Below are 24,210 nucleotides of genomic sequence, written 5' to 3'. Positions count from 1 at the left end.
AGCTTGCTGTCAGTGAATAACTGACAGATCTAATACATTGCACTACGTAGGTAGTGCAATGTATTAGAAAAAAAACATCAGACAGTTGGACCTTTAAGTCCCCTAGTGGGACTTGAAAAAAAGTATAAAAAAAGAGTGAAAAAGATAAGTTTGAAAACATAATAAAAGTTTTAAAATAATAAAATAAAACACAATCACCCTGTTCCCTTATCAAGTCCTTTATTATTGAAAAAAATAAACCATACATATTTGGTATCGCCGCGACCGTAACGACCTGAGGTATAAAAATATTATATTATTTATTGCACGCGTGAACAGCGTAAAAAAAAAACGTAGAAAAACTATACCAGAGTTTCTGATTTTGGTTACTTTGCCCTACAAATATTGAAATAAAAAGTGATCAAAAAGTCGCACCTATCCAAAAATGGTACCTATATAAACTATAGCTCGTCTCGCAAAAAACAAGCCTTCATATAGCTCCGTCGACAAAAAAGTTAAACAGTTATGGTTCTCACAACTTGGCGAAAGAAAAAATACATTCTTTTTGCAAAAGTAATTTTATTGTTCAAAACGTTGAAAAACATAAAAAAGGGCCATAAATTAGGTATCGCCGGAATCATAAGGGCCTGCAGAATAAAGTTAACATGTAATTTATAACGCGTGGTGAACGCTGTATAAAAAAAACCTTAAAAAACTGTGCCAGAATTGTGTTTTTTTTAGGTTACCTTGCCTCTCAAAAAAATAGAATAAAAGGTGATCAAAAAGTCGCATGTACCCTAAAACTGTACCAATAATAACTACAGCTTATCCTGCAAAAAAACAACCAAAACCCTCATACCACTACGTCTATGAAAAAATAGAATTAGTTAAGGCTCCATTAAGTCAGGAAATAAAAAATATGCAGTTGTGCAGCCCGAGGGGAACATTTCTTCTGTTTCAAGAGGCGATTTATCAAGGCCCTAAAATTGGGGAACCATGAAGGGGAGGGCCCAAACATATCTACTGTAAGCGAGGATGCCCGTATTATACCACGACAACACTTTCCCAGCAAAATTCCCCAAACTGCAAAGGTGCGGAGTGTGGACCAAAAGGGGCATAAGAAAGGACGCCATATATCAGTTCGACACCGGCCTGTGCAGAATGAATTGCCTCACAGCGTAACACACATCTATGGATCATTTTATTGTTTTTTTTACCCCATTATTATACCACCTGACTATGTCCCTGATTTACTCTGCCCAGCTTACATGTACCCCCACATTATAAACAGAAACACCAGCAATACTCAAACAAATCTACTACCAAGCAAAATCCGCTCTCCAAAAGCCAAATGGCGCTCCCTCCACTCTGAACCCTATAGCGTGCCCAAACAGCAGTTTACATCCACATATATGAGATCGCCATACCCGGGAAAACCCTTTTAACAATTTTTAGAGTGTGTGTCTCCAGTGGCATAAGCTGGGCACAACATATTTGCCACTGAAATGGCATATCTAGGGAAAAATATAAATTTTTAATTTGCACCATCCGCAGCGCATTCATTTATGGAAAAGACCTGTGGGGTGAAAATGCTCACTACACCCCTTAATAAATGCCTTGAGGGGTGTAGTTTCCAAAATGGGGTCACTTTATTTTTATTATTTCACATCTGGGCCTCTGCAATTGTGAACCAATACTTTGTAAATCGCCAAATTAGGCCTCAATTTTACATGTTACTCTTTCACTCCTGAACCTGGTCGAATGTCGAGGCAAAAGATTAGGGTCACATGTAGGGTGTTTCAAAAACCGGGAAACACCGCATAATAATTAGAGAGCTTGTCTTTTGTTATGGTGGCACAAGCTGGGCACCACATATTGGCATATCTATGGAAAAAGTCCAATTTTTACTCTGCAACATGGAGTGCACACTAAGTTCTACAAAACACCTGCAGGGTTAACATGCTCACTACACCCCTTGGTCAGTGCATTGAGGGGGGTAGTTTCCAAAATGTTGTCACTTCTGGGGGGTTTTCGACTGTTTTGGTTCAATGGGCGCCCAAAGACCAATCCAGCAAAATCTGCACTCCAAATGGCGCTCCTTCCTTTCTGAGCCCTGCCGTGTGCCCAAACAGCAGTTTATGACCACATATGGGGTATTGCTGTACTCGAGAGAAATAGCTTTACAAATGTTGGGTTCTTGTTTTTCCTTTATTTGTTTAGAAAATTAAAAATTTTGAGCTAAAGCTACGTCTTATTGAAGAAAACGGATTGTTTTTATTTTCACTGCCCCATTCTAATAAATTCTATGAAACACCTGTGGGGTCAAAATGCTTACTACATACTAGATAAATGCCTCAAGGAGTGTAGTTTCCTAAATGGAGTCACTTTTTGGGCGTTTTCATTGTTTTGTCCCCTCAGGGGCTTTGCAAATGCGACATGGCCTCCGCAAACCATTCCTGCTAAATGTGATCTCCTAAAGCCAAATGGCGTTCTTACCCTTCAAAGCCCTGCAGTGTGTCCAAACAGCCGTTTATTAACACATGTGGGGTATTGTTTTACTCGGGAGAAATTGCTTTTCAAATTTGACAGTGCTTTTTCTCCTTCAGTCCTTGTGGAAATGAGAAGAAATGAGCTAAACCTACATTTTCTTTGAAAAAATGTAGACTTTTATTTTCAGGGCCTACTTCCAATAATTTCTTCAAGAAACCTGTGGGGTCAAAACGCTCACTATACCCCTAGATAATTTACTCAATGGGTGTAATTTCCAAAATGGGGTCAGTTGTGGGAGGTTTCCACTGTTTTCTCCCCTCAGGGGCTTTGTAAATGTGACATGGCCTCCGCAAACCATTCCTGCTGAATTTGAACTCCAAAAGCCAAATGGCGCTCCATCCCTTCTAAGCCCTGCCGTGTTTCCAAACAGCCGTTTATGACCACATGTGGGGTACTGTTTTACTCGGGAGAAATTGCTTTACGTATTTTGCAGTGCTTTTTCTCCTTTAGTCCTTGTGGAAATTAGAAAAAAAATTGCTAAACCTACATTTTCTTTGAAAAAATGTAGATATTAATTTTCACGGCCTACTTCCAATAATTTCTGTAAAAAACCTGTGCAGTCAAAATGCTCACTATACCCCTAGATAATTTCATTGAGGTGTGTAGTTCCCAAATGGGGTAACTTTTGGGGGATTTCCTCTGTTTTGGCACCGCAAGAGCCCTTCAAAACTGACATGGTGCCTAAAATATATTCTAATAAAAATAAGGCCCCAAAATCCACTAGGTGCTTCTTTGCTTCTGAGGCCTGTGCTTCAATCCAGTAGCACACTAGGGTCACATGTGGGATATTTCTAAAAACTGCAGAACCTGGGCAATAAATATTGAGTTGCATTTTTCTGGTAAAACTTTCTGTTACAAAAAAAATGGATTATGAATGAATTTCTGCAAAAAAAACCACATTGCTTTAATTCCTGTGAAACGTCTAAAGGGTTAAGAAACTTTATAAATGCTGTTTTCAATACTTTGAGGGGTGCAGTTTTTAAAATGGGGTAACTTATTGGGGGTTTCTAATATATAAGGCCCTCAAAGCCACTTCACAACTGAACTGGCCCCTGTAAAAATAGCCTTTTGAAATTTTCTTGAAAATGTGAGAAATTGCTGCTAAAGTTCTAAGCCTTGTAACGTCCTAGAAAAATAAAAGGATGTTCGAAAAACTATGCCAAACTAAAGTAGACATATGGGTGATGTTAATTAGCAAAAATTTTGTGTGGTATAACTGCCTGTCTTACAAGCAGATACATTTAAATTGAGAAAAATAAAAAATTTAGCAATTTTTCGATAAAATTTGGTGTTTTTCACAATTTAAATACTGAACATATCGAGCAAATTTTGGCAGTAACATAAAGTCCAATGTATCACGAGAAAACAATCTCAGAATCGCTTGGGTAGGTGAAAGCATTCCGACGTTATTGCCACATAAAGTGAAACATGTCAGATTTGAAAAATGAGGCTCTGTCAGGAAGGTCTAAAGTGGCTAAAGAGGGGAGGGGATTAGGCCCTGCCACAGGATTTCAATTGGCTTGAGGTCTGACCTTTGACTGGGCTATTGCAATACCGTCATTGTCTTCTTTTTTAGCCATTCTGTTGTGGATTTGCTGGTGTGTTTGGGATCGTTGTCCAGTTGCATGACCCACTTTTGGCCAAGCTTTAGCTGTTAAATAGCCTCACATTTGACTCTAGAATACTTTGGTATACAGAGGAGTCTATGGTCAACCTTAAGGACTGCACGGTGCCCAGTTCCTGTGGCAGCAAAACAAGCCCAAATCATCACCCCTCCACTACCATGCTTGACCGTTGGTATGAGGTGTTTGTTCTTATACGCTGTGTTTGGTATTCTCCAAACGTGGTGCTGAGCATTATGGCCAAACATCTCCCTTTGGTCTCGTCTGTCCAAAGACTTTGTTCCAGAAGTCTCGTGATTTGTTCAAATGCAACATTGCAAACTTAAGTTGTGCTGTCATGTTCATTTTAGAAACAAGAGACTTTCTCCTGGCAACCCTTCCAAGCAAGATATACTTGAGGAGTCTTTTTTTCTAGTTGTACTGTCATGAACTTGAACATTTAACAGGAAAAACGGAGTCCGAGATTTTGCGCTTGTTTTTTTTGCAATTTCTCTGAGCATTGTACGGTCTGACCTTGGGGTGAATTTGCTGGGACCTCCACTCCTAGGAAGATTGTCAACTGTCTTGAATGGTTTCTACTTATGAATAATCTTTCACGCTGTAGAATGATGGGCTACAGATTTTTTGGATATTGCCTTATAACACTTCCCAGATTGATGGGCAGCGACGATTGCTTCTCTAAGATCATTGCTGATGTATTTCCTCCTTGACATTGTGTTAACCCACGCCTGAATGCTCCAGACCAGCGAACTGTCAAAACTTCTGCTTTTCTAGAGGCGCACACACTTGCTGATGTTCAATTAATCATGGGCATTTGGTGAGCCGAACCTGGCTGCTATTTACCCTCTTAATTTCTATGGTAGCATTAAGGGTGTACTTAGTTTGTCACACATGGCTTTTCCATTTTGGCCTAGTTTTTGTCGAATAAATAATGACCCAGTGTAATTTGTCATGTGGTGTTGTTCATCTGAGGTTGTATTTACCTAATTTTAAGACCTTCCAAGGAACAAATGTTTTTTATTATGTCCAGATACATATACGTGTGTGTGCATATATACACACACTGCTCGAAAAAAAAGGGAACGCTTAAAACACATATTGGATCTCAATGAAGGAAAGATTCAAGTTAAAAATCTTTACTTATCTGAATTGTATAATTGCTGAACAAAATTGTCTCATTGGTCAATAGATACCAAAATCATCAACCAATTGAGGGCTCGACTCCAAATCACCACCAAAAAGCAAAGTAAAAAAATTAAATCAATTTGCGTAAATTTCATCATGACAACTCATAATGTGACTCGGTAGTGTTCATGGCCCTAACGTGCTTGTATGAACTTCTGACAAAATCTAGGTACGCTCCTGATGAGACGGCTGAATCAGGGCATCACTGAGATCCTGAGCAGTCTGTGATGCTACTTGGAGATGTCTGATGCTCTGATTCATAATGTCCCGGAGGTACTTAATTGAATTGAGGTCTATAAGGGCAAGTCAATGGCCTCAATGTCTTCTTTATTCATAAACTGCCTAAACTCTCGGGCCACACGAGGTTGGGCATTGTCCTGCATAAGAAGGAACCCAGGGCCCACTGCACCAGCGTACGGTCGGACAATGGCTCGGATTTCATCCTGGTACCGAACAGCAGCCGGAGAACATGCAGAGTAGGTCTTTCTCCCCACTGTGAATATTGGGCATTGCATTTTACCATTCTCTGCATGTTCTTCTGATTTTACTGTTCTTGATTTAGGGAAAATAATTAAATGGTTTACTTGGTAACCTTAAATAATGTACACCTGATGAATCCCTCCTGATTGTAAAATACTTCTGCAACTTCTGATAAAGTATACCTTCAACGCCTTGAAAATATTGCAAGGTTCAATAAATGGCACAACTGATTATGAAGTTAGGCTGCTTGGCATCATCAGTCACCTATGTTACCTTTTTAGCAGGAAGTGATGAAGCTGCAAGGCCAGAACAAAACAGTTTGGTTTCTCCTAGGTGTTTTGTCCTGTGTGCTTACATAGAAATATAGATCCGTATAGATTGAGATGAATATATTTCAGTAATGTGCCCTTTAAATCTTGTATCATGTAGTGTCTTCTTCTCACCGGCAAATGGCCCATTACCTTGTTTTCTTTTTTCCATAGGGTGCTTCCATTCTCCAGATGCTGAATGCTTATCTCTCTGAGGAAGTCTTTCATGACTGTATTGTTAAGTATTTGCAAGATCATAAATATGGAACAACAAAAAGTGAAGATTTATGGGACAGCATGAACCTGGTATGTGTCCTTCAGCATTTTTGGATCTAATCTAATATTTTACTAATGAAACCTCTATCCAGTACTCTTCCCAATTACTTTCTTATACCGGCCATAGATACTAATTGTTTACACTTTTGACGGAAGTCTACTTCATGGGAAGAGAATTGTATCAAATGATTCAATGCTAAAAGTCATTGCAGAGCAGAAAAACCAGCAGCAACCTGTGAGCAACATCACATCACTACCAAATCATAGGGGTGGGGCTGTGACAACTTTATTTAATTAGTTAAGTAGACGTTTTGTACGCGGAGCTGAGGAATGTCTCCGGCCCACATAAAAACTGCTGTATAGGTGACACGGGAAAATAATAGTGTGGCTGACTTTTTTTCATTTTTGGAAGTGTAATCTGAATACTGTTTTTGTTTCATCTATGCTGAACATATTTATTACTTCAAGAAGTTAAAACGGCAAATTAAAAAAATATATAAAATGGGGTTTGATGCAATGTTTCATCTAATCAAAAATTTTGGACTCCCGACACCACTTATTAAAGGTCTACCTTACTCTTTACATAATAAATAAATATATATATATATATATATATATATATATATATATATATATATATATATATTTTATATATATTTTATACCTTTCATTAGCACACGGAAATAATCATGTTTCACTTGGACTATTACCATGTCAATGTTCTCCCTGCATTAAATTATTAAGAAAAATATGGAATGTGATTTATACCGTGCGGTGACTGAAGGAGACCATAACCATCTCTGTATTTAATTAATGTGCACATCTATTTTATTTCTCTCTGGTAATTCATGGCTAGCCCAAAAGTCAGGAAATAAGTTGATTAAAAAAGGGTTCACAGAGAGTTGACCAAATTATTTCTTACAATAAATTTATGATTCCATGAGTCTTCATGTTGAGAAATAGTAATAAAGGTTGCAGGAACGACCTGAAGTTGTATGGCCCTTTTTGTCAAATACAATAAAGTAGAGCCAATCTAATTAGGACTGATTTTGTGTAGGCTGATAATTTTATCAGATTTGCTGTATTTGTTGTCATTTATGACCGTAGACCAACATTTCACTCTTCAGGTCACAAAATCGAATCCAGATGTGAAGAACATCATGAAGACCTGGACTCAGCAAGCTGGATATCCTCTGGTGACTGTGGAAAAGAAGGGGAAGGAGGTGTTTGTGAGTCAGGAGCGATTCCTACGGAATGCAAATTCTGACAATGCCACTGGGAATTTCAGGTGGGTGTTTTTTTTTGTTTTCGTTCTGTAATTTTTCATCTGTTGCATAGAATATTGGAGATATTTGGCAATTGTCTATCTAGACATGGGCTTGGTTGAAGACTAGAAACTATAAGCAAAAAAATAGTCATCTGCTATATCATAAACCGTTTCCTTATCCAGAAGTTGAACTTCACTGACCTCCACTGTAGATCTCACAAAGGATTGGATGTAGCTAAGCTATTGGTTCAGGAACTGGCTCCGTTTTGGGCCGAAGATGTACTTTGTCAGTGGATTTGTCATAAGAGACTCAAATTCTGGTTTGGTACGATAACTGTTTTATTAGGGACTTGCATAAAATATACAATTATTTATCAGTAGTGGCCCGAAGACTGCATGTAGACAACAGGTGCTCACGCTGTAGCTCTTTCGCTCCCTTATTCCAGAGCAAGGAAATAGGACATTTTTCTTTTTTTTGTGTGGGCATAATCAGCACGGTTTAAAGGGGTTTTCCCCACGATATACATTTATGGCATATTGCTGAGATCTGCTATTAATATTTGATTCTGATATGACCTTCCTTACTTTTCCTCTTATCTCAACATATCCTGAGATGTGTGGTCTGAGATGATAGCTTTGAAAAACATGATTTTGCAATACTCTGTCACGAGATGTCTATTCTATATGTGGCCACCCATCGGTTGTGATGTGAACTGCAGTCATTCAAGGGTTTTGCTAGCATGTCGTAATATTGCATTGAATTTGTTTCATGAGAAAATGGAGTAATTAACCAAATTCAAGCTGAGGTTAGGGTGGACACATCTGTAAGTAGCCACAGACAAAACACAGACGAGCCAGCACTTCCAAAAATACATAGGGATTTATTCACCCACCAGTGCGACGTTTCAGTCCAGTCAGACCTTTCTCAAGCTGAAACGTCGCACTAGTGGGTGAATAAATCCCTATATATTTTGGAAGTGCTGCCTCGTCTCTATTTTGTCTGTGGATACCTGCTGTGGGACTTTGGATTGGGTCCCTCTGAGGCTTACACCCAGCATTTTTACATCATTCTCTGGTGCTTTGACAACCACATTTTTGACATTGGTAGGTAGGACCTCCGCTGTTGGGGGGAGTAGTTGTACGTGTGCAATCGCCCTCTATTATAAGAAATGTGTTAATCTCCTATAAACTGTAATTGAGAGTGATTGTGGATATGCAGCCAGCTTATAGGAACAAATTCGCATAATATGGTTTAACTTTTTATGTCTATGTAAAAAGAGGTCAAAGTGGGAGATTGTAGTTTAACATCGTCCATTCATTGTATATATGATATCTATCACCTATGCACTGCTTAAACTTTATTAGAGACACCTATCTAGTAGCGTGTTGGGCTTCAGAACCGCAGCGATTCATTGTGGCATAGATTCCACTAGGTGTTGGAATCGTTCTGCAGGAATATTGGAGCATGCGGACAGGATAGCTTCCAACAGTTGACGCTTAAGTGTCCTTCTGCCATAGGATAAACAGCTGCTATTAACCCCTTAATGACCGCCGATTAGCCTTTTCACGGCGGTCATTAATGGGCTTTATTCTACAGCGCCGCCATTCCATGGCGCTGCATTAGAATAAAGTAAACAGCAGGGAGCTGTCAAATATCCCTACTCTCAGCTGCCAGAGGTAGCTGAGGGCTGGGGGCGTCCCTGCTCGACCGGGTGAGATCGATATTGGTATCGATCTCACCCGTTTAACCCCTCAGATGCGGTGCACAATAGCGTGCACCGCATCTGAGTGGTTTTGGAGAGAGGGAGGGAGCTCCCTCTCAGCCCACTGACACCCGGCGATAAGATCGCCGAGTGTCTGTGTCTCCGATGGCAGCCGGGGGCCTAATAATGGTCTGCCTGTAATGAATGCCTGCTAGGTCATGCCGGAGGCATGTCCTAGCAGATGCCTGTCCGTTTTAAACGGACAGGCATAATACACTGCAATACAAAAGTATTGCAGTGTATTATAATAGCGATCGGATGATCGCATAGTGAAGTTCCATAGTGGGACTAGTAAATAAAAGTTGAATAAAGTTAATAAAAAAAAATGTGAAAAAAAAAAAATGAAAAACCCACTTTTTCCCCTTACAAAATGCTTTACTATAAAAAAAAAAAACACAATAAAGCAAAAAAGTTACACATATTTGGTATCGCCGCGTCCGTAACGACCCTGACTATAAATCTATTACATTATTTAACCCGCACAGTGAACGACGTAATAAATAAAATAAAAAACAATGGAAAAATTGCTTTTTTCTGTTAACCCCTTAACGCCGAAGGACGGATATATCCGTCCTCAGCAGCTGCTAGTTCGCGCAGGAGGACGGATATATCCTTCCTGTGATCGCGCGGGTACTGACAGTGTACACACGCGATCAGCGGCAGGAGCACGGCTGTTCTACACAGCCTGGCTCCTGCTGCAACTGCCGGAATCGAAGCGCGCGCCGATTCCGGCAGTTTAACCCATTAAATGCCGCTGTCAATAGTGACAGCGGCATTTAATGTGTTTGACAGAAGGGGGAACTCCCTCTGTCTCCTGATCGGCGCCCCCGCAAATAAATCGCGGGTCGCCGTCGGGTTTCCATGACAGCCGGGGGTCTAACAAAGACCTCCAGGTCTGCCTTCAGCATCTGCCTGTTAGGCGATGCCAGAGGCATGACCTAATAGGTTGCCTGTCAGTTTTACACTGACAGGCAATAATGCTTCGGTATAGTAAGTATACCAAAGCATTATATATGTGATCGGCACATCGCATAGTGAAGTCCCCTGGTGGGACTAAAAAAAAAAAAGTAAAACAGTTAAATAAAGTTTGTGAAAAAAAAACTAAAAAAAATTACAGTCAAAGTCAAATAAAACTACTTTTTTGCCCCAAAAAGTGGTTTTATTTAATAAAACGGTCAAAACAAATCACACATACACATATATGGTATCTCCGCGATCGTAACAACTTGACCAATAAAATGAACACATTAATTAAACCGCCAGATGAACGGCGTCCAAAGAAAACGCAAAAAACAACGGCAAAATTCTCTCTTTTCTCCCATTCCACCCATAAAAAATAAAATAAAAGTTAATCTATAAGTCCTATGTACCCCAAAATAGTACTAATGAAAACGACACATTGTCCCGCAAAAATCAAGCCCACGTACGGCCACATCGACGGAAAAATAAAAAAATGACAGCTCTTGGAACGCGGCGATGCAAAAACAAGTAATTTTTTTCTAAAAGGGTTTTTATTGTGCAAACGTAGAAAAAACATATAAAACCTTTACATATTTGGTATCCCTGTAATCGTGCCGACCCATAGAATAAAGTTAACATGTTATTTACGCTGCATAGTAAACGGCGTAAATTTATAACGTGAAAATTAATGCTGGAATAGCTGCTTATTTTCAATTCTCTCCTAAAATAAAGTTAATAAAAGTTAATCAATATGTTATAAGCATCTAAAAATGGTACAATTACAAAATACAACTTGTCCCGGAAAAAACAAGCCCTTACTCGGCTATATAGACGGAATAAAAAAACAGTTACGACTCTTGGAATTCGACCGTGAAAAAACAAAAAATAATCCTTGGTCATTAACGTGCAAAATGGCCCGGTCATTAAGGGGTTAATAGACTTTAAAAAAATGTGATAAAAAGTGATAAAGTCGCAACTACTCCAAAATGGTACCAATAAAAACTACAAGTCATCCTGCAAAAAAAAGCCCACATACAACTGCATCGGTGGAACAATAAAATAGTTATGGCTCTTCAAATATGGAGACACAAAAACAAATAATTTTGAAAAAAAAGCGTTTTTACTGTGTAAGTAGTAAAACATACAAAATCTATATAAATTTGGTATCTTTGCTATCATAACAACCCGCTGAATAAAGTTATTATGTTATTTATACCACACGGTAAACGACGTCGATTTAGGGTGCAAAAAAGAGTGGCGAAATTTCAGGTTTTCTTCTATTCCCCCCCCCCCCCCCAAAAAAGATAATAAAAGTTCATGAATAAATTTATATGTACCCCAAAATGGTGCTATTAAAAAGCACAACTTGTCCCGCAAAAAACAAGACCTTCTACAGCTATGTCGATGCAAAAATAAAAAAGTTATAACTCTTCGAATGTGACAATGGAAAAACGTAAAAAATGGCTTGGTCATTAGGGCCCAGAATGCAAGCAGGGGGAAGGGGTTAGAAGATGAACTTGGTCAGCCAAAATGTTTAGGTAAGGCCCACTGTTCAAATATCCATGCACAGGTATCTGAGGACCCAGAGTGTGCCAAGGAAACATCCCTCCCACAACATTACTCCACCCGCCTGAACTGCTGACACCTGACAGGAAGGGTTCATCGATTTCATTCTGCTTGTGAAAATTTCTGACCCCTCTATTAGAATGGTGCAGCAAAATTTATCTGGAGTCATCTTTTTCACTGCTCAATTTTTGCGCTCTTTTGCCCACTGAAGTCTTTTTTTTTTTTTATTTAATGCTGTTTTTAACTGATTATCTGCTGTTATAGCCCATCCGTGCTATGACAAATGACATATTGTATGTTAGGACATTAGTTGAAACGAGTTATATTCGGCTGCAATTTGCTTGACTGTGCGAGGTGCAGTTTGTCAATTCTTGACATCCTCCTCTGACCCCATTTCTTTGAGGAGTTCACGTCCACAGGATCTCCTTCCGCTGGATGTTTTTCCTCGATCACACCTTTCTTGGTACACTATAGACACAGTTGCACGAGAAATCCCCACAAGGTTGGCAGTTTTTGAAATACTGGCCTGGCTAGTCTAGCACCGATGACCATGCCTTGTTTGAAGTCGCTCAGATCGCTTGATTTTGCCATTCTAATGTGGATTCACACTGAAACGGATTCACAAAAGACTTCCTTGAGTTTACTCCGGGGTCACGTGTGTAATTTCAATACAGGGAAGCCCCAATCGTGAGATGGCAGGTGTCTCTAATAAAGTTGCCATTCAGTGTTTTTACTACTGCATTGTAATACTGAAATAATGATATTGTATGTCTATTGTCAAATGGAATTTTAGTTCCTTCCTATATTACTGACCGTTTTAGTTCGCACATTTCTACTTCAATAATCTTCTTCTAGTATTGAAAGAGGTCATTAAGTTTTGTGTACGTTTTTTAGTGGCTTAGATTCAATCCATTCTAATCGCATTGTATTTTATTAGCACCCTGTGGCATGTGCCTCTTTCTTATACGTTTGGACCTTGTGAAGGACCCACGTGTTATTCAGTCTTCTTACTCCATCAAAAACAAGGTAAGCAATAATATTATGAAAATAAATGTAGCTATTTTTGTCATTGTAGCGTAAAAAGGATACAAGTAAACGGAAAAGACCTGAAGCGATGGACAATCGCACCCATTTAGTTAGACATACTGTATATTGGATGCGGGTCTCAATCCTCACAGTCCCAATGATAATCTTTAAAACTAAAACACAATAAATGAACAGCACACCACAATGTAATGCTTTCTAGGAATTGCTTTTATTACGCGAGTACTCCATTATTTTATTAGAAAATATTTTTAATTATTTAACGTAGCATACCTCACCAATGAACCCCATATGGGGATCATGGAAATTTGGCTGTGCTGTGCTGTAATGGTGTTTTTACCCTAAAAAATCTTCCCACATGAAACACTGCAAAGCGTTAATGATTCTTCTGCAGGTTGCTAAAACCAAGCAGCTAATTCAGGTCTCCAGTGCGAGGACCCCGAAAACGGACATACTGTGGCATAAGTAGCCCATAGACTCCCATGTAAAAAAAAAGTATACTACACGGTATAAGTTATTTTGCAGAATGTCTGAATTGAAAGTGTAGAAGTCTATGCTTTTTTCTGTACAGCAAAAAAAAAAAAAGGGATACCAGTCTGACGGAGACCAAGTGGACGCTGTCCGGTGAATGGAGCTCTGTCGATACTTATATGCCTGGAGCTTTTGCTAGCGTATAAACCAAACCTTTGCGCTCAAACGCGAGGTGAACAGTTGATTTTGAGATGCTGTAATACAAATATTTTCTTTAGAAATACTTTTACAAAATACATTTTTATTAGAACTTTTGATCTAAGTGATCATGTTAAGATCTCATAGAACAATATTACATCTCGAGGATAGAAAATATATGGTTTAACCCGTTCGTGACCGCCAATACACCTTTTCACGGTGGCCACTAATGGGCTTTATTCTGATGCATAAACCTTTTCATGACGTTGCATCAGAATAAATAAACCGAGCAGGGAGCCATTAAATCTCCCTGCTCTCAGCTACCTCCAATAGCTGAGGGCTGGGAGCGGCCCTGCTCGAACGGGCGAGATCAATATCCGTATCGATCTCGCCAGTTTAACCCCTCAGATGCAGCGCTCAATAGCGTGCACCGCATCTGAGTGGTTTTGGATAGAGGGAGGGAGCTCCATCTCTCACCCCACCAGCAGCGTGCATAAGAGCGCAAGGTGTCGGTGGTTTCTATGGCAGCCGGGGTCCTAATAAAGGCCCCCAGGTTTGCCACTAGTTATGCCTGCTAGGACATGCCAGAGGCATGGCCTAGCAGATGCTTGTCAGTTTTACACGGACAGGCAGTAATACACTGCAGTACAAAAGTATTGCAGTGTATTATAAAAGCGATCGGAGGATCGCATAGTGAAGTCCCCTAGTGGGAAAAGTAAAAAAGCTTAATAAAGTTAATAATAAAAAAATATATATATATATATAAAGTTATTACATTATTTAACCCGCACGGTGAACACCTTAAAAAATAAAAACATGCAACAATTGCTGTTTTCTGTAAATCCTGCCTTTAAAAAAAATGTGATAAGTAATCAAAAAGTCGCATCTACTCCAAAATGGTACCAATAAAAGCTACAAGTCGTCCCGCAAAAAAAAATCCCTCTTACAGCTGCATCGACGGAAAAATAAAAAGTTATGGCTCTTAAGATATGGAGACACAAAATAAAAATTTTGAAAAAAGTGTTTTTACTTTGAAAAAAGTAGTAAAACATAAAAAAAACTATATAAATTTGGTATCTTTGCAATCATAACAACCCGCTGGATAAAGTTATTGTGTTATTTATACCGCACGGTAAGCGGTGTAAATTTAGGACGCAAAAAAGTGTGGCCAAATTTCCACTCCCTCAAAAAAAAGGTAAAAAAAGTAAATAAATTATATGTACCCCAAAATGGTGCTAATAAAAAATACAACTTGTCCCGCAAAAAACAAGACCTTCTACAGCTATGTCGACGCAAAAATAAAATGGATATAGCGCTTTGAACGAGACAATGGAAAAAATAAAAAAATAGCTTGGTCATTAAGACCTAAAATAGGCTGGTCATTAAGGGGTTAAGATAACCTTGTGTTTTCCCTTTAGATAGAATTGTTTTGCCAAGCGAGCCCTCCTGGCTGAAGTTTAACGTGAAGATGGCTGGGTACTACATGGTGGATTATGGTGGAGATGGTTGGGACGCTCTTATTAACACGCTGCAAAACAATCACACTGTTTTTGCTGCCAGTGATCGAGCCAACCTGATCCATGACATATTTGTCCTATCCAGGTAAATTACAGATTGAGTTTTCTTTATTTTAGTAAACTTGTTCTTTTTACTTTAACCCCAAGATAAGGAATGATTTATTGTGTCTGTTGATGTATTTTCTGCTCTCTCCCGCTGCCTGCAGTTTTTTTTTATTGGAATGTTGTTTGTTTTTCATACTGGACAGGAAATATTCCCTGACCTCAGACTTGCTCTGGATGTTTCAACATACGGCTGATTTATTGACATTGCGAAGTGAACAAATCTCTGCATCTTGTGGTTTTTGCTATATACACATTTTGACTAACCCAAATTCTGATTCGCATCGCTTGCTACTTTTTAAGATAAATACCCTGTTCAGCAAAAGCAGCCGAAGTTTAGGCAAACAATGTAGCTTTTATACCAATGCTATACATTCAAGGATGTAAGATATATAAAAAAGAAAAAAAAAGATAATTGTTATATAAAGATTAAAAAAAGTAATTTGTGTTTGCTTTTCAAATCGGTAACCTGCGTTCAGTGGAGACAGACACTTTGTACGCTGAATTAGTATTTGGTACTGTATATCAGTTGTCTGGAAACTTGACAACACATAAGAGGAAAACCTGCTGGCTGACGGACTACTGGTCTGTAGACCCCTCCCCCCTCAAGATGGGGGTGGCGGTATTACACATATATTCGTTCACTGATTATTTTTACCATTCCAGCCTTTGGAAATTTTACATTTCTTTCCCATTAAAGTGAATGCCTATTTTCACAAACGTTGCTGATAAGTTGAAAAAAAACAAAACCTATTACAAATGTAAATCCAACATATAAACCGAATGTGATTTGGATGTCCTCTTGTAAACATTTCACCTGATAGGTGGTTCAAAGGGACAGAAATGTCTTGTTTGTTGGGGTAGAATGTCTTCTAATGTCTATAGCCAAGATTTAGCTTGACAAAAATATGTAGGTTTATTTCTATGGAGGGATGAGCTACTGTGAGGCCCCTCAGGTGCAGTGTATCCTGGTGACAACCAGTAAGGAATGGGCCAAAATAATCCAACGTGACTGATCATCGTTCAATGAATTGTCAGCTGGATTTGTAGTAGTCCATATACAAATTCGGCATCCGTGAGCAAAACAACTAATGTGTATGGACTTCTCAGTACTAAATTTTTTAAATGCATATCATTCATGGCCCTTAAAGGGGTTATCCAGTTTGTAAAAAGTCTAAGCACAAAAACTAAAAAATAAATAAATGTAATACACTTAGGGAAAATTATCATGTGATTCCCTCAGCAACGCGATGCTACTATGAACCACATGTCACTGTGACAGTTGGCCATGGCAGTCAGGTGATGTGACATCACGGTGGTCATCACATTTATTTGTAAACGGAGAGGACTGGTGAGCGACAGCATGGGAATGGAGAAGAATTAACCCCTTCCCTCTTTAGCCACTTTTGACCTTCCTGACCGAGCCTCATTTTTCAAATCTGACATCTGTCACTTTATGTGGTAATAACTCCGGAATGCTTTCACCTATCCAAGCGATTCTGAGATTGTTTTCTCGTGACACATTGGACTTTATGTTACTGGCAAAATTTGCTCGATATGTTCAGCATTTAATTGTGAAAAACACCAAAATTTAGCGAAAAATTGCAAAAATTAGCATTTTTCTCAATTTAAATGTATCTGCTTGTAAGACAGGCAGTTATACCACACAAAATTGTTTCTAATTAACATCACCCATATGTCTACTTTAGATTGGCATCGTTTTTTGAACATCCTTTTATTTTTCTATGACCTCACAAGGCTTAGAACTTTAGCAGCAATTTCTCACATTTTCAAGAAAATTTCAAAAGGCCATTTTTACAGGGGCCAGTTCAGTTGTGAAGTGGCTTTGAGGGCCTTATATATTAGAAACCCCCAAAAAGTCACCCCATTTTAAAAACTTCACCCCTCAAAGTATTCAAAACAGCATTTAGAAAATGTCTTAACCCTTTACACATGTCACAGGAATTAAAGCAATGTAGAGGTGAATTTTACAAATTTCATATTTTTTTGCAGAAATAAATTTTTAGTACAATTTTTTTTATAACACAGAAGGTTTTACCAGAGAAATGCAACTCAATATTTGTTGCCCAGTTTCTGCAGTTTTAGGAAATATCCCACATGTGGCCGTAGCGTGCTACTGGACTGAAGCACCGGCCTCAGAAGCAAAGGAGCACCTGGTGGATTTTGGGGCCTTATTTTTGTTAGAATAAATTTTAGGCACCATGTCAGGTTTGAAGGGCTCTTGCGGTGCCAAAACAGTCAAAATCCCCCAAAAGTGACCCCATCTGGGAAACTACACACCTCAAGGAAATTATCTAGGGGTACAGTGAGCATTTTGACCGCACAGCTTTTTTACAGAAATTATTAGAAGTAGGCCGTGAAAATTAAAATCAACATTTCTTCAAAGAAAATGTAGGTTTAGCGATTTTTTTTCTCATTTTCACAAAGACTAAAGGAGAAAAAGCACCGTAAAATTTGTAAACCAATCTCTCCCGAGTAAAACAATACCCCACATGTGGTAATAACCGGTTGTTTGGAGACACGGCGAGGCTGAGAAGGGAAAGAGCGCTATTTGGCTTTTGGAGCTCAAGTTTAGCAGGAATGGTTTGTGGAGGCCATGTCACATTTACAAAGCCCCTGAGGGGACAAAACAGTGGAAACCCCCCACAAGTGACCCCATTTCGGAAACTACGCCCATTGAGGAAATTATCTAGGGGTATAGTGAGCGTTTTGACCCAACAGGTTTTTTGCATAAATTATTGGAAATAGGCCCTGAAAATGACAATCTAAATTTTTTCAAAGAAAATGTAGGTTTAGCTAATTTTTTCTCATTTCCACAAGGACTGAAGGAGAAAAAGCACCGTAAAATTTGTAAACCAATCTCTCCCGAGTAAAACAATGCCCCACATGTGGTAATAAACGGTTGTTTGGAGACACGGCAGGGCTGAGAAGGGAAAGAGCGCTATTTGGCTTTTGGAGCTCAAGTTTAGCAGGAATGGTTTACGGAGGCCATGTCACATTTACGAAGTCCCTGAGGAGACAAAACAGTGGAAACCCCCCCACAAGTGACCCCATTTTGGAGACTACACCCATTGAGGAAATTATCTAGGGGTATAGTGAGCTTTTTGACCCCACATGTTTTTTGCAGAAATTATTGGAAGTAGGCCCTGAAAATAAAAATCAACATTTTTTCAAAGAAAATGTAGGTTTAGCTTATTTTTACTCATTTCCACAAGGACTGAAGGAGAAAAAGCACCACAAAATTTGTAAAGCAATTTCTCCCGAGTAAAACAATACCCCACGTGTGGTAATAAACGGCTGTTTGGAGACACGGCTTGGCTTAGAAGGGAAAGAGCGCTATTTGGCTTTTGGAGATCACATTGAGCAGGAATGGTTTGCGGCGGCCATGTCACATTTGCAAAGCCCCTGAGGGGAAAAAACAATGAAAACGCCCAAAAAGTGACACCATTTAGGAAACTACACCTCTTGAGGAATTCATCTAGGGGCGTAGTGAGCATTTTGACCCCACAGATGTTTCATAGAATTTATTAGAATTGGGCAGTGAAAATAAAAACAATCCTTTTTCTTCAATAAGACGTAGCTTTAGCGCAAATTTTTTCATTTTCGCAACAAATAAAGGAAAAAAAAGAACCCAACATTTGTAAAGCAATTTCTACCGAGTACGGCAATACCCCATATGTGGTCATAAACTGCTGTTTGGGCACACGGCAGGGCTCAGAAGGGAAGGACCGCCATTTGGAGTGCAGATGTTTCTGGATTGGTTTCTGGGCGCCTGTGGGCCCAAAACAGTGGAAACCCCCCAGAAGTGACCCCATTTTGGAAACTACACCCCTCAATGCTTTTACCTAGGGGTGTAGTGAGCATGTTAACCCTGCAGGTGTTTTGTAGAAATTAGTGTGAACTCGATGTTGCAGAGTGAAAATGGGATTTTTTCCACAGATATGTGGACAATATGTGGTGCCCAGCTTGTGCCACCATAACGAGACAGCTCTCTAATTATTATGCTGGGTTTCCTGGTTTTAGAAACACCCTACATGTGGCCCTAATCTCTTGCCTGGACAGTCGACCAGGCTCAGGAGTGAAAGCGTACCATGTAAAATTGAGGCCTAATTTGGCGATTTACAAAGTATTGGTTCACAACTGCAGAGGCTCAGATGTGAAATAATAAAAATAAACCCCTGGGAAGTGACCCCACTATGGAAACTGCACCCCTCAAGGCATTTATTAAGGGGTGTAGTGAGCATTTTCACCCCACAGATCTTTTCCATAAATGAATGCGCTGTGGATGGTGCAAATTAAAAATTTATATTTTTCCCTAGATATGCCATTCAGTGGCAAATATGTCGTGCCCAGCATATGCCACTGGAGACACACACCCCAAAAATTGCTAAAAGGGTTCTCCCGGGTATGACGATGCCATATATGTGGAAGGAAACTGCTGTTTGGGCACGCTGTAGGGTTCAGATGGGAGGAAATGCCATTTGGCTTTTGGAGCGTGGATTTTGCTTGGTAGTAGTTTTGTTTGGAGTCTTACTGGTGTTTCCGTTTATAATGTAGGGCATATGTAAGCCGGGCGGAGTATATAAGGGGCATAGTCAGGTGGTATAATAACGGGGTAAAAAAAAACAATAAAATAATCCATAGATGTGTGTTACGCTGTGAAGCAATCCTTTCTGCACAGGCCGGTGTCGCACTGATAAATGGTGTCATTTCTTATCCCCCTTTTGGTCCACACTCCGCGCCTTTGTAGTTTGGGGAATTTTGCTGGGAAGTGTTGTCCTGGTATAATACGGGCACCGTCGCTTCCAGCGGATATGTTTGGGCCCTCCCTTTCCTGGTTCCCTAATTTTAGGTCCTTGAAAAATCGCCTCTTCAAACAGAAGAAATGTTCCCCTCGGGCACAACTGCATATTTTTTTATTTCCTGACTTATTGGAGCCATAACTAATTTTATTTTTCATAGACGTAGCGGTATGAGGGCTGGTTTGTTGCGGGATGAGCTGTAGTTATTATTGGTACCATTTTGGGGTACATGCGACTTTTTGATCACCTTTTATCCTATTTTTTGGGATGCCAGGTAAACAAAAAAACGCAATTCTGGCACAGCTTTTTTCGGGTTTTTTTTATACAGCGTTCACCATGCGTTATAAATTACATGTTAACTTTATTCTGCGGGTCAGTACGATTCCGGCGATACCTAATTTATAGAACTTTTTCATGTTTTACAACTTTTTTGCACAATAAAATTACTTTTGTAAAAAGAATGTATTTTTTCTGTCGCCAAGTTGTGAGAACCATAACTTTTTAATTTTTTTGTCGACGGAGGTGTATGAGGGCTTGTTTTTTGCGGGACGAGCTATAGTTTTTATAGGTACCATTTTTGGATACGTGCGACTTTTTGATCACTTTTTATTCTAATATTTGTAGGGCAAAGTGACCAAAAAACAGAAACTCTGGTAACGTTTTTTACGGTTTTTTTTACGCTGTTCACCGCGTGCAATAAATAATATAATATTTTGATACCTCCGGTCGTTACGGTCGTGGCGATACCAAATACATATGGTTTATTATTATTTTTCAATAATAAAGGACTTGATAAGAGTAAAAGGGGGATTGTGTTTTATTTGATTACTTGAAACTTTTACTGTTTTCAAACTTTTATTTTGTGCACTTTTTTTTACACTTTTTTATACTTTTTTTACACTTTTTCTCAAGTCCCACTAGGGGACTTGAAGTTCCAACGGTCAGATTTTTTTTTTTCTAATACATTGCACTACCTATGTAGTGCAATGTATTAGATCTGTCAGTCATTCACTGACAGCAAGCCGATTAGGCTTCGCCTCCCGGCGGGGCCTAAATCGGCTTCCGTAATGGCAGAGCAGGAGACCATTGTGTCTCCTGTTGCCATAACAGCAGTCGCCAGTCCCGATTGCCTGTCAGGGCTGGCGATCTGCTAGTAACCGCTACGATGCAGCAATCGCTTTCGATTGCTGCATCGAAGGGGTTAATGGCAGGGATCGGAGCTAGCTCCGGTTCCTGCCGTTACAGGTGGATGTCAGCTGTACAGTACAGCTGACTTCCACCGCTGATGACGCCGGATCAGCTCCTGACCCGGCGCCATCTTGCCGACAGCTACGGAAGCCGATCAGGCTCCGCCGCCGGGCGGATCTTGACCGGCTTCGGTGCTAGGCAGACCGGGAGGCCAGTATTAGGCCTCCGGTTGCCATTGCAGCCACCGGAACCCCGGCAATTTCATTACTGGGGTTCCGATGAGCTGCAAACACCTTAAGTGCAGCGATCGCGTTTGAGCGCTGCACTTAAGGGGTTAATGGCGGGGATCGAAGCTAATTTCGGTCCCCGCCGTTACAGTCGGATGTCAGCTGTAAGATACAGCTGAGATCCGGTGATGATGGGACCGGCTCAGCTTCTGAGCCGGTCCCAAACATTTGGCGTACATGTACGGCAAGATGCGGGAAGTCAGTACTTTCCATGACGTACATGTACGGCAAATGTCGGGAAGGGGTTAATAAGGTGTATGTGTAGCAAAGTTTTTGTCGTTTTTTACATTTGTGCTTAGATAGACCTGTTATTATAACTGGGAAAAATCCCTCTAAAATGTTGGCTTATACAAAATGCTTATTATAAAAATTAGCTACCTTGCAAGAAGTGACAAACACTAGACATTAAGACGGAATGTAAAAGTAGTAAAAAATCTGTTGCAGGAGTGAAAAACGGGAATAATCATCAATAATGTAAATTGCTAACATCTTAATACAATCCTAAAGCTGCCCAAATATTTACAATAGCTGTCTGTCGAATACTCGCTCGTCTCAACCAAGCGTGCGTGTTTTTTCAATGGGGAGATGGGAATAGTGGGGGGTGTGGCAGCGGCTTATCTTTTACGGGAACAAGGTCTCGGTATGTTGAGGTTTAGCATCCCCAATCTTTCTTTCCCCCGACATCAGTCTTCAGAGGGAGGATCAGGATACCCTCATACACATTAGTGTGTGTGTGTGTGTGTGTGTGTGTGTGTGTATATATATATATATGTATATATATATATATATATATATATATATATAGTGTATGTGTGTGTATGTATATATATATATATATATATATATATATATATGTATATATATATAAAAATCTCTATGAGATTTAGAAAGTCTACTGCAGGATGAGGTGAAACATCTTTATCTTGCAATATTGTGTAGAATTTTGGGCACCTGCGTATAAGAAAGACATGGCGTAACTAAACGGGTGCAAAGAAGGGCGACCAAGGTAATTAAGGGAATGGGTGGATTGCAGTACCAAGAAATGTCATCAAACTTGGGCTTATTCAGTTTAGAAAAGAGACGGCTTAGTGGCAAATATATAATTGGACAGTACAGAGATCTTTCTAATGATCTTTTTACACCTAGGCCTGTAACCAGGACAAGAGGCATCCTCTATGTCTAGAGGAAAAAAAGGTTTCACCTCCATCATAGACAGGGATTCTTTACTGTAAGAGCAGTGAGACTATGGAACTCTCTGCCATAGGATGTTGTGATTGTTGATTCTTTGAACACGTTCAAGAGGGGCCTTGAAGCCTTTCGTGAAAAATATAATATTGCAGGCTATGAGTACTAGATTCTAGAGATGGGACATTGATCCAGGGATTTATTCTGATTGCCATATTTGCCAGGGAGTAATTTTTCCCCTAATGAGGCAATTGGTATCAACCTCATGGGGGTTTTACCTTTCTCTGTATTAACATGGTAGGATTATAGGTGGACTTGATGGGCCTGTGACTTTTTTTCAACCTTATCATTTATGCAATTAGTTTAGATATAAAATGCATGATCAATTTCCAAAAAGGAAAAGTTGCTGTTCAGCCCCTGGCCATGTGACTATGACCGATTATGTCACTATAGACAAAACGTCAGTGTGGCCTACACATAACACAGGGCGGTGGGATATAGGCGTTGGAAGGCAACGTAAACTACATGATCTATTGTTTTCCTTTAACCCCTTTTATTGTCCAATATCTTGTTATTGATTTTAGTCAACAAATCGTAATACAGTGCAAAATTGTTGTAAGAACAATTCAAGCATCACATATGACATTCCATTCCATTTTCTAAGTACATCAAAGAAGAAGGCTTATTAAAGTTTGTTTACATAGAGAAAATGACAAACCTGAATCAAGCATGTCAATGTTCAACATTTTAGGAACTAATTCGGCTAGGCCTTGGACGGAACCTGGTCTTCGTGAAGAGCAGTGTGTTGTAGTATGACCAGTTCAATCTAAAATCTAAACACTCATATTCCATTTGAGAGTATTTAAGGGGATGCATAACTACCATAGCCCATGGGATTGGAAAGAAAAGAGCGCCAAGGAAGCCAAATGTTTGTATATTTACCCGGATTTCTTTGGGCCAGATCACTCAACTCCTCTAATCTTGAGATGGGGTGTCATGGCCCCCAGGTCTGCCCTGGGCATATGCCTATTAGGACGTGCCAGAGGCTTGTCCTAATAGATTGCCTGTTAGGTTTACACTGACAGGCAATAATGCTCTGGTATACTAAGTATACCAAAGCATTATAGCAGCGATCTAAAGATTGCATAGTAAAGTCCCCTAGTGGGACTAATAAACTAAGTAATAAATGTGAAATAAACTTTATTCTTGAAAATTACAGTAAAAAAAGAAATCCATTTTTTTCCATAAAAAGTGGTTTTATTTAGTAAAAATGTAAACCATAAATAAAAGTACACATATATGGTATTGCCGCAACGGTAAAGTTAATATGTAATTTAAACCGCAAGGTGAACATTGTAGAAAAAAAATGCAAAAAACAACGCTCGATTTGCGGGCCGCTCGCGGCTGTCACTCCGTAGCCGGCCGACCCGGAGATCACG

General features: G+C 39.6%; 1 protein-coding gene across 1 annotated transcript in view; it reads left to right on the top strand.

Annotated features, from left to right (window-relative positions):
- Nucleotides 1–24,210, top strand: part of LNPEP (leucyl and cystinyl aminopeptidase) — a 129,608-nt gene that overhangs the window by 84,413 nt on the left and 20,985 nt on the right. The window contains exons 9-12 of the mRNA XM_075837093.1: nucleotides 6,299–6,430; nucleotides 7,528–7,688; nucleotides 12,894–12,982; nucleotides 15,088–15,271. Of these exons, the coding sequence (XP_075693208.1) occupies nucleotides 6,299–6,430; nucleotides 7,528–7,688; nucleotides 12,894–12,982; nucleotides 15,088–15,271 (566 nt within the window). The remainder of the gene's footprint in view (nucleotides 1–6,298; nucleotides 6,431–7,527; nucleotides 7,689–12,893; nucleotides 12,983–15,087; nucleotides 15,272–24,210) is intronic.

Source organism: Rhinoderma darwinii, chromosome 1, assembly GCF_050947455.1.
Source record: "Rhinoderma darwinii isolate aRhiDar2 chromosome 1, aRhiDar2.hap1, whole genome shotgun sequence".
Taxonomy (NCBI): domain Eukaryota; kingdom Metazoa; phylum Chordata; class Amphibia; order Anura; family Rhinodermatidae; genus Rhinoderma; species Rhinoderma darwinii.
The sequence above is the reverse complement of the archived record's forward strand: the minus strand, read 5'-3'. Positions and strand labels throughout refer to the sequence as shown.